Source organism: Danaus plexippus, chromosome 17 (assembly GCF_018135715.1).
Source record: "Danaus plexippus chromosome 17, MEX_DaPlex, whole genome shotgun sequence".
NCBI lineage: Eukaryota > Metazoa > Arthropoda > Insecta > Lepidoptera > Nymphalidae > Danaus > Danaus plexippus.
In genome coordinates, this window is record NC_083548.1 from 4645606 (window position 1) to 4657904 (window position 12299).

The window sequence follows — 12299 nt, forward strand, 5'->3', positions numbered from 1 at the left end:
AATTGAAAAATAAATGAGATGCACAGATTGCTACACAAAGAAACTTAAATATCATTGACTTAAATAGCATTTAAGTCGAGTAATTGAAAAAAATAAGTAATCCTATTTAATAAACATACCCAAACGTTTATTTCGGATTAAAGAAAGTCATATCAATAAAACCGCGAGCTCTTTTAAACTATTAATAATTCTTTTCTGTATCACGTATATAAATAGCTTAGCAATTTTTATTGGTGTCATAATTTATTCCAACAACCCATTGTCATTCTAACCACGATGGTAATTTTATATTAATTATGATTTTAATATCACAGAAAACAAAGAAACTACTTAAGAACTGCAGGTTTATGACGAGATTTTTTATTGAAATTTTATATATATTATGTAACCTGCTTTTTATTATTGTAATGAATTATAAATGTACATATCTTTAATCATCTATGTTCGTAAGTATATAGATACAATAAATATCTTTTCTTTATTAAAATTAAAAATGCATAAACGTAAGATATTACTAAAATTATAATAATAAAAAAACATACAAACTATATGGAGAAAAACAGAAGAAATACTTGGAGTCCCAATATCATTTACTATTAGATTATACAAAATTACACATTTTAACCAAGTGGAAATTTGTAAATTGTTCCTTACTTAAAATTGTATTTTAATTGTAATGAATAAGTATTTATGAAAAATAATCATTAACTATGAAAAAAGAAATTAAATATAAAACGTTACAATGATCCCAACAATAACATTTACATCTATATCTTATGTGAGGTAAGGTATGTTGCATCTTTTCAGGCCAGATTAACAAAGCCTTTGTATTTAACTTTTACAAATATGATTCATCTAGAAGTAAGACTATTTCTATATTTTATAAAGTTACTCAGTGCAAACATTATTGTATTTTATAAAAATCAATGAAAGGTTTCAGATGTATACTAAAGCAAGAACAATGATTAATAAACTTCGCTGTCGGCTAAGCTTTGTTCTCGGATCTGAAACTTTTGCACTTAATTGATTGTTGTAAATGAGAAGACCATTGACGGCAACTTGTTAATAGTTCGCACGGATCATTTTTGCTATTCTCAATTTTTTATGATATTTTTAACTACACTTAAATCTACTGGTCGATTTGATACAAAAATAGCATTGAAACCTTGTATACGCTTTCTAATTATTGTAATAGAAACTTCACATTCGAATTATAATGATAAAAATTAATGTAACTGAATAATAATTTGCAGTATCTATAAATTTTTCAGCTATATGCAATATGTATGATATATATATATATATATATATATATATATATATATATATATATATATGAATATTTAACTATTTTTCCTTTATGTTCAACCTGATTCATAAAAGTCAAATACCTAGTTATGGCCATCATAGATTTCAGCTATCAGCAGACAAAACAATGAATGGGTATAAAGTATATATTTATTTATTACTGCCACCTAAAGTCAATAAAACAACATTTATTTCAAAATTGGTTTATTCATAAATAAATAAAATTTTTGTTTGGAACAAGACAACCTCCACATTATTCACACACCATACAACTCGTCATAGTGAATTACAATTATTAATTTTCTAATTATTTCTAATAATACTTACAGCAATCTTAAAAATTATGTTGTACATATTTCATTACCACAAGTAATTTGAGATTTTTTTTTTACATATATATGAAAATATTTAATCTGTATAGAGAGAATGTTTCCAATTTGATTTTTCTTTTACGATGGTACAGTAATTGGTCGTAATTATGTGAATGATTAATATCGTACATTAATATTATAATATAGGATACATTTTTTTTATATATGCTAGGACATTTCATATTTTCCCGCGCTTTTTAAATCTTACGTCAAAGTGACATTTACGTTTAACATTTATCCGGCCCTGAATTTATTCAAAAATGTATTATTGTAATAGAATTATTTAAAGGTTTTAGCTCATGGATTTTTAATCTTATTTATGACATTTTACAATAGAATTATTTTTACTTTATGAAATAAATGTACGTTTATATTTAATTTATTTTTCGAAGAAATTTAATATAGCTATAAATGGATTAAAAAACGTATATTTATGTGGTTACATTAGTGAGATAAGAGACAATAAGACTGACCATGTTGTACTTTATAATCTAATATAAAATCAAACAAACAAGATAGAAATCTTATTCAGAGCCGAAGAAAACGTCCCTAATTATTTTAATACCTAGAGAAAGATCACGCAGCGGTTTTAAAATATCGTATTAATGCATACACGATAATTTAATTGACTATTTAATGTTAGGTAATTATAATACATTTGGTTGAAAATTAACTGGAATGGACATACGGCACCGTAACTGTCTATAAAACGCGAGGCGGCGGTTCCCGGACAGGACTAAACGAAATGTTACATATAATAAGTACTTACCAAAGAAAACGATCGTTAATTTTTTCGTTAAATAAAAATGTTATTTACAAAATATATTGTGCGACCAAAAACCATCATTTTATTGTCCACATAACACACGTCGAATATTAATTAATGGTCAACACTGCGGTTAGACTAAAACTAAACAAAAATATTATTATAAACTAGTGCATTTTATATGATCACAATACTAAAAGCTTGTATGACAGGGATGTTTAACACGAGAGGAAGATAGAAAATAATTTAGTAAAAAAAAAAATACCTAACTAAAAATTTTTGGTATGTTGGTCATTTATTTGCTAAATGTCACGACAGTTAGGCCCCGATATATATTGTTTTAATCTATGATTCACATGAAATATTGCATATTTCTGTCTATATACACCTCCCTTAACGTTAAAAAACTAGCTCAACCACGTCGTAGGAATATAATGAGGTAAGTGTAACAGAACTCAGACACGTAGTACAATGTAAAGCTAATATTGATTCGTATAAAAAAAAAAAAAAACTAATGCGATGATCGCAAACGGTAATCGAACCGAACGCCATGCGTCCGGCCAAACGTATCGTATATACTAGACATATCACACACACGACCAAATAAACACCAAACAAACAAACATCATTGGTCGATAAATTTTGGACGTTCTAATTCAATTCGTTCACTTGACATATTTTTGGATCTCTCGGTAATGTCAACGCGTTATTACATACAAGACCGACCACAGGATTCTCTTGGTTCTCGTATTTGGAATTCGTTTCAGATGATAGACTTACTGCACCGCTGCTGTCCGCTTCGTAAGGTTCCGTGTCGTCCACGTGGGAGCTGGTGCTAGACTTGTCGTTCTTATCTATATGAGCTTGGTCTAGACTGTAGTCGAACTTCTCGTCGGTTTCAGACATTTCTATCCAGTGAGCTCGGTTGGATTTGACTCTATCTAACATCGGCTGTAAGGTTGGCGACAGCACCGCGAATGCCTGGAAGCGTGTCAGTAAGTTGGAACAAAAGGTTTTTCGGTATATTGCTGGGTGGGTTGTGTTTTTTTTATATTCGTATTCATTACTTTAGATAAATTTGTTTTCCCAGCGGTTTTTTTAATAAATTTGTGAAATAGTAAAAAGTAAGCTAAAATAAAAAAAAAAATGATATAATATTAATTTAAAAAAGGAAATCTTCATTAATCCTGGGTATTCAACCTCATGTTTCCAAACCCATTCTCTATTATTGAGGTAAATTATCATCAAAAAAATTCAGCCGTTTCGATAATTACAAACAATGGCTGCCGTACTTCGAAAAACATATTTTTTATAACCAAAAACACTAAATCAATTATTTCTAAACTACACAAATATCACTTTTTTATATTTTAATGTATTATATATTTTTTGTATTGAAATTAAACTCATACATTTTGTATAGGATTTATAATTACCTCGTATATAGGAAGGCAAATCGAGTCAATGAACTTCACTTGCATTGCTGGCAGTTGATCCTCTTTGTCCCTGTTCATTATGTCCTGATGGGAGATATAAAATGAATATATATATAGACTTAAATAAATATCAAAACGTGTCATACAAGAGAACAAGTGGCACTAAAATATATTATTTAAATTAGTTAGTGTTGTAACTTAGGCTTTATTCAAATGATTAATTTTATGGCCACAAAGGCTATTTCTATTCTCATAACAAGTTCGCATTTAACTACATCAATACACAACAACAACAACAACTGTACACCCATCAACCCATGTATCCATATACTGTATGAATATACAGCTATACGGATATCCGTATATCCAAAATATAGCCAAAATATGTACAATGATAATAAAATACTACGAGTTGTATGTAGTAAACAACAATAGATCCGTAAATCCACGTGTCCATATACTGTACTTATGTACGTATAGTACATTTCAATAGAATTTAGTCATATTGTAAACAAACGTGATCAGCTGATATTGACAGAGGCTTGTCTATGCTCAAAATTATTTTATAAAATAAACAAATACACACAGTTTTTTGATGATGAAAAGATTGTTAAAAACAGTGGCGGGTTTATTGAGATGTAATCATTATCAGGACTGACATTCAATTGTACGTAATAACGGAGTTATCGTGGTCAATTGCTTTGTTTACAAGATTGCCAAATTCTATTGAAATGAACTATACGGGGATATCTATTATATAGTCATATAGCTATCAAACGTCATACTCACAATGGGTGTTAGATTGAGATTCTGTCTCTCGAGATCGCCCTGTCGGAAGAACTCTCCCGCGACCAGCGCCGCCACCCGTCTCTCGACCGGCCAGGGTTTGGTAATGGCGGCGAGGTCGCAGGCCGTCATACACATGGCGCGGAGCAGACCGCGACGACGATCACACTCGCCCCACAACGGGGACGCACATCCATCACTGCTGACGAGCTCGATGAACGCCTTGCGCTTACTGCACCAACAATACGAAGTGTGATTATACATAACATAAATGTCATAATATCTACGTATAGACAAATTACATTAAAACGATAATTAGAAAATACATTTCAGAATACTGATCACACGCTTTAAGATAATCAATGTCTGCATATAATATACAGTAAGCTATTCATACCTGTATGTAAATATATTTTAGATATTAATCCATATTTTACATCAAAATTAATTACTTTTTTCCTACTCACGATATATGTTCAGAACGGGTTTTAATAATATTTTTGTCGAACGTTTGATAATACTGGGTAGACATTTTATACATTGAAAAAAAAGATATCGAGTAAGAAATTAGAAAAATTAAGAGAAACAACTTATTTAACGTACTCTTTGCTAATAATATTGAAATAACTGTCAGTTGTTAGACAGCTGACATTAATAATATGATATACAATGCATAATTCCAAAGTAACTTTGTATTAAATTTTACGGCAGGTAAATGTACAAGCATCGTTTTATTTAAATGTGTACTCGCGAAAATCTTGTTATTTTATGAAAAATAAAAAAAACCGCACAACGCGCACATATTTGAAGAAATTCTAAATAAAATTGAACATTCATTAAAAATTAACGGTCAAAAAATAAAAAACCTCACAAAAGTCAGTATCTACGAAACACAAAAGAATTTCTGTCCATAGTTTTACACATTATACTATCAATATAAAATACTCTAAATATGTCTTTATAAAGTCAAACATTTTATTAAAGCAACATTCAGTATTTTGTCAAAAAAATAATATTTATCGTCCTTTATAATGGAACGTCACTCTTATGTCATACTTAAAAATTGTTTATAAAAGCATTAGTAACTTTCATTATATTATCACGGGTTCTTTATTATTTTAAATTATAACATACTATATTCGCTTTATTTAGAATCCACGTGACGCTTCTAGCTCGAACTTTCCGAGCGTGACGTCACATGTTTATTTTTATTCACAGTGACATGAATTCTGATACGCGTTCAGAAACTGTTGTCAGTTTTGGTGCTAACGTGATTGATTTTAAAACTATGACGTCATGGAACATGACATACAGTGAAATAGAATTTATATTGACATAGTTTATTTTCAAATATTTAGACAACACAACAAAATAAATTTCACAGAATCCACGTATTAATTTTAGGATCATTTTTGTTATTTAAATTCATATTGTTGCACTGAAGGAGCATAACGCTAATAATAATATTTATGCTATGTTTAGCAAACTGTGCGAAAATAATTAAACAGTCGAATATATCAATTACCTAAAATATACCGCCAGATCGGTGGACAAGATGGCGTCTTCCAGCACCTTGACAACCTTCTCATAATCTTCGGAGGACAGATTCGCCAAAATCTGGTTTCCGGGAGAGTTTAGAATCATTAGACATTGATCGAAGTGATGGTGTTCCATGGTCGAAGTTGAATATAGCTGTGCCAAGGGTGATGATGCCCTGGAAAAGAATAAATATAGACACATGATAAATATAGTACATAATGAGATCTAAGATTTTCGCGAGTTTTACTCCCGACGTTTTGTTTACTTTGCAGCAAGCGTGATCACGGGCAGACGAGATGTCTGTATGTAGTTTTTTACAAAAATAAATCACGCGTAGTTTATCCGAAAAATACTAGTTTCATTTAAATATAATACATGTTATCCTATAAGTATTATTTATTCTGAATTCAATTCTTAAGTCCACGAAGACGAATTACAGAAAATAAATTAAATAATACTATTTCCAGGTGTACTGGTATATAATACGAGTATTTACTTGATCTGGAATGAGTTATTGGTCCCTCGGTGATCCAGGTCGTGGCACAGGCATCCTATGATCAGAGCCAGACATTCCAGCTCACCGAAGATCTTCCACCATTGCGTTTCCTGGAAATTAACCACTTAATATAAATTTTTATTTGTATGTATATAGGTAACTGAAAGCCTGCTTTTTTTGGGCTATTTTATTTCAACAAGCTAAATAGATAGATCACATAATGATGACTTTGGTTTTTTTATTTAACAATTTTTTCCTAAAAGTGAAAGACGCTATATACTATATAGTGTCTTTCTTTGACTTGAATTGCAGCAATTGAAACATCCGAAACAATGTAAACTAAAAATATAGAATTAAATCCGAAAAATATAGTTCAAATTAATATATATCAGCTTAATATTAAATATTATTGAAATTAACCATCCTTATGGTACTCACAGTCAAAATGGCGAACATCATTTGGGCGACATTGAACGCGTGCCTCCAGTTATGGTACGTGACGTTCCGATAGTTCTTCTTAACGCTGAGCAGCCAACGACAGAGGACGCCGTAGTCTATATGGAAACGCTCCACGAAGTCTAAATCTAAGAACATCCTGAGACAGGCTTTGAGGGTGTCGTCATCCGTCAGGTCGATGTCGTCGAAGGCCAACTGGTGGAGGTTGTAGTGAATCGACGATGGTATCCTTAGGCTCTGTGAAATGTATAGCTTACTTGTTTATTCGTATTCGATTTCTATAGAGAATCATTAGTTCTAAAATCTACTCTTCCACTGTCTCTTAGAATTTTTTGTTAAAAATAATACATACACTTAAATAGAGGCTTCAAAAACGAAGAAACAAAATATACGTCTGAAGTTTTATGATATTAAAATTTCGAAGGCATAAAACTTTTGCATTCTTTCTTATACATAAATGTCGTTAGGAGTATGAAAATTAATCCGTATTCAATTATATAAAGCAATACACAGAAATAAAATGACTAACTAAGATAGGACAAACAGACCCAACACATTTTTTTTACACAGAATTCACGATGAAAATATATCATTCATGATATATATATATATGCCAGACGCGTACGTAATTCCAATTCATAACAAATATGCTTTTACGATAACAAAGTCGTCAGTTCCCTCACCCGTAACCGCTGGGCGTCGTCTATCGAAGCGGACGCGTGGTAACTCAATACCTGAAACAAGATAACACAATTCAGACATTAAATTATGAACACCAATTGATTTACATACGAATCTACTGGCATCGTTTCTAAAACACAAATTGTAGTAAAAAAAATAGCAACTTTTATTATATAAACTAAAAATAACCAAGCAATCACGTTTATTGAATCGAGTTTTTATCAACGTCGTTATTCGCTAGATTGATTCAAATACGACACAACAAAAAAAACTATCATCAAACAATTGCACAGATTCAATTACTCCATCAAATATTTTTAACGAATATAAACTTTTCTTCGTATAAAGTAATCATTCAGCTAATAATTCCGTTATGTAAATTTATACTTAATCAATCAATAGGTCGGTCGTTCATTCAATCAATCATTCCATTTTTATGTTAATCTACTAACATCCAGTGTGACGCTCTGCTTGGCCATAGCTGTGATCGCCTTCTCATACATGTGTGTATTGTGAATTCCCATACCGCAGAATATTGCGAACGCCTCAACGAAGTTCTCATCATTTTTCGTGAACAGCAGATCATCGAATTTATTGACGAGCTGGAATTATTAATGAAATAATAACACAAATAGTTCTTTGTTCTTGATATGATATAAAACATTTCAATATTTGCTTTTACAGCTTGAAATCAAAATTTATTCATATGTTATGGCCGCTTATTCGTTTCAATCAATGTTGCGCTTTGATCATTTATTCAAACGTATCACTCGTACTGAGGATACGAATATGTGAATATGTTTTACAAGCTTTTATTCATCTTTCAAATTGGTCAATAGGAATATTGCAACTTTATTTTGAAACAAATAACTTGAAACGATTGGACTGTAATTTAATACACATGCATAACTCGGATAATAATGTCTGTTAAGTGTGTGACGTCATTCTAGATGTATAGGAAAACAACCAAGATGGCGTACATTGTTATAGTAAAGGACATTTTTAATGCGATCCTAATCCACATTATTATGATAAAAGGGTTTTAAACATAATTTAAAAAAATTTTATTTTAACAAGATAACAATTTTTTTATGTCCGTACTATTAATCGAAAATTACTCAAAACATTTTGATTTGTCTATAAAAAGTATGTATTTGCAATTTTAAAATGACAATTTTTCTCAAACTATTTCTACCAGCTGATTACTGAAACGGTTAGACCAATTTTCAAGTTTACTTCGCTTACAGGTAAGTCATGTTAGAAAAGAAAAATACTTCTATTTAATGACAAAAATAGAACTACGTTTCTTGAAATATCAAACAAACGTTGTTATCGTGTTTGTCACTGGGAATAAAAATAATGAAAACTTTTACAAACGGTGGAAGAAAAAAAATAAGTCTTCTAATTTCAAAATTAACTAATTAATAAGACGAAATAGTCGCCTCCTAAAAATACATTCAACTTCTAAAAATCGAAGGTGAACATTTCTGAGTTGAATTTTCTTTTAATTGATAGACGAGCATGAAACAAATTTATAATTAGCATAGCAAATTGAATAGCGTCGCTAGAATTTGTTCAAAAACTCCGTGGGAGTTAATTAAAGAATCGCTACAAAGACCTTTTGGAAATTCGAAGCGTTAATTTCCACATCGATGTTTAAAATTTAATTGGTGGGGCGAGCTAACACGAATCAAACGGGTTCGGTGTTAACGAAAGCACCAATTAATAATTACCGCCTAAATCCTTCTCCAACCGATCAAAATTGCTGATGTTATATGATCATACATATATGATTCAATAATATATACGTATTTATGATTAAAAAAAAAACTTTTACAGACACATTCTTAATTTATTAAAACTGTTAATTAACCCTGTTTAAGGTATTAATTAAATTTGTATTTGGATCACTATATTTCATTCTATTTAAAGAATATTAATAAATAATATGATAATTGTATGAATACGAATGTGTAAAAATTATGATAAGACTTTTAAAATGCATATTTTTCAATGATTACAAGGTTTAAACATTGAACAATAAATTGGTTTTCAAGTTATAAACACAGTGTTATTTTTGGTTCATAACTAGTTAGCTTTTGCCTTCAGCTTTGCTCGCGAAAAAGATTTCTTATTTTAGGTGTACATCTCCACGCAAATTCTAGTAATTATTTTTAATGACCCATAGTGCTTGAAGACCGAATGGAAAATTTATATTTATTTTGATTGCTGAGTTATAACAGTTAGTTTTAAACAAACATTGAAAAGATTTTTTACGATAGAAATATAATTACTTCAGATATAAAATGTCGTTACGAAAAGTTTAAAATTTGAATTCAAATAATGACACAAAAAAAACCGTTAAAGTTTTTGAAATTTTCATGTACATATTTTATTTTTTGATGTTTGCATCTACATATATATATATATATATATATATATATATATATATATATATATATATATATATATATATATATATCAGGTGCAACATATTTAATCTCTGAAGAAGCTTTTACAGTAACCAAACAAAGCTATTGAAAACAATATCCATCAGTAAATATATCAATTTTAATATAAAAACATAGTACATAGCACTCGTGTGAAGTAAATTTATCATTCCTATTAAAACTAAGTGCACTATGCATATCTCTTATCTCGATACTTGTAATTCTGTCACAAGCAAATGTGTTCCACACGCATTAACAGAGCCGCATTTTCCTGCATTGCGCAACAACTTTCATACGAAACCGAATTTTATTTTAATAAATACATTTTTATTTAATCATATTATTGTAATTGTAACAGCTGCTCTCATTATATTTGATTTATTTATTACATTTCATTAATACACTTGTCATTTTAATATATATATAAAATTATCTCCGTGTAAAATTTGTAATGAATGGGGTGAGTGACTTAATTACCGTAATGCCAAGCATTTGGCACACGAGGTGAAATTTTTATGTATTTTTAATATGAAACAAGTAATTCCTTCCTGGACGATTTCATTAAAATGTCATACATTTATAATGTCATTAATTAAAATGTCAACACTGTTGATATTGCAATAAAAAAACTTTACTTTGATGATAACAAAAACGAAATTACGTTTTATATGAAGGCTGTAGCGACGCCTGTAAATACTATTATAATGTATAACAAAAAAAACGCGTCTCATCTTTGTACAATACAAAAATTTTAAATACGTAAAAAGAGAATATTTAATTCGTAATTTCACTAAAAAAAATCGATATAGATAAATGTATTAGTAGTTTAAACATAGCTATATATATACATAATACAAACTTACCTGTATGACCCCAATAATCCTTCCCTCAGAGTTTTTGATGGCCATACACAATATCGTGTTGTGTTTGAAGCCAGCCCCATCGTCTACCGAGGGGTCGAACCGAGGATCGAGATAAGCGTCAGCGATGTTAACTGTCTGTTAATGGTTATGGGATATCAAACAAAATAATACAAAGGGCTAAATATTATGTAAAGTTAAAGATTTGAAAATAATCCGGCTATGTAAGATACCAAACTATTGATATTTGGATACATTGATTATATATATACTTACTTAATCAATGCATATTATAGTTATAACATTTTAGGTCGTAACAGATTTTTTCTTAAATGGCTTATTTTAAACTATATTGTCCAGAATCGTTCTGCTTTCTCTAAAATACGCATCGAAGTTATTCAAACAAACTACAAATTAAGAAATGTAATGTCCTTTTAGATAAATAATATTCAAAAAAATTTGAAACCTGTAACACGAAAAACAGGAGCTGAGACATTGAAATTACAAAAACCAGCCTTTATAATTACTAATCTAATTTGTATTTTACAACGCGAAATCATAATAACTTATACATTACGTTAAAGTGACGTGATAATTTCACATTTATATTTTTCCACATCGAACAAGAAAACTTGATCTGTTGCATCAAATGACCTGAACACATATCTAGAGCCTATAACTTAAATTTCTTCTTAGCTAAACAAGACTCACCTCTCCAGTAGTAGCAACGTATCCTGTTATACCGATGTTTATTGGGAATCTGCTCTCGTATGGCGAAGTCCGAGGAGTGCCGGGTTCCGCGTCATCTCCGGCCTCCAAATCAAACACCCTCGAGAAGCTACCTTTTGAAGCTTCGTGGACTAGTAACACCTGCAACCAAAGATTTTAATCTCTATTGGGCATAAACCAATTTGTAAATATAATATTATCAATTTAAAAAATGTGTTTGGATCAAAGGATTTTTTCTGACGGACGTGTACTGGTTTTCGTAAGCAGAAATTTTAAACTTATTTAATATTATATATTCAAAATCTAGCAGTCTATTACTTTTTACAGCTGTTCTTACACCGATTTTAAAGTATCTTTTTTACTGTAATAATTATATATTTTTTTCTACTGAGGTATTAAAATGCTTCACACATCTCATTAA

At 30.0% G+C, this 12299-nt stretch overlaps 1 protein-coding gene across 10 annotated transcripts in view; it reads right to left on the reverse strand.

Annotated features, from left to right (window-relative positions):
- Positions 1-1495: 1495 nt before the first annotated feature.
- LOC116771063 (dual 3',5'-cyclic-AMP and -GMP phosphodiesterase 11) overlaps positions 1496-12299 on the reverse strand; it is a 102931-nt gene continuing 92127 nt past the window's right edge. For all 10 annotated transcript variants that reach the window (XM_061523294.1, XM_061523293.1, XM_061523287.1 and 7 more), the window contains 10 exons: positions 11861-12019; positions 11153-11287; positions 8292-8441; positions 7842-7892; positions 7141-7395; positions 6703-6812; positions 6193-6381; positions 4671-4899; positions 3882-3965; positions 1496-3426 (listed from right to left, as the gene is read on the reverse strand). In XM_061523294.1, the coding sequence (XP_061379278.1) occupies positions 3097-3426; positions 3882-3965; positions 4671-4899; positions 6193-6381; positions 6703-6812; positions 7141-7395; positions 7842-7892; positions 8292-8441; positions 11153-11287; positions 11861-12019 (1692 nt within the window). In that variant the 3' untranslated portion in view covers positions 1496-3096. The remainder of the gene's footprint in view (positions 3427-3881; positions 3966-4670; positions 4900-6192; positions 6382-6702; positions 6813-7140; positions 7396-7841; positions 7893-8291; positions 8442-11152; positions 11288-11860; positions 12020-12299) is intronic.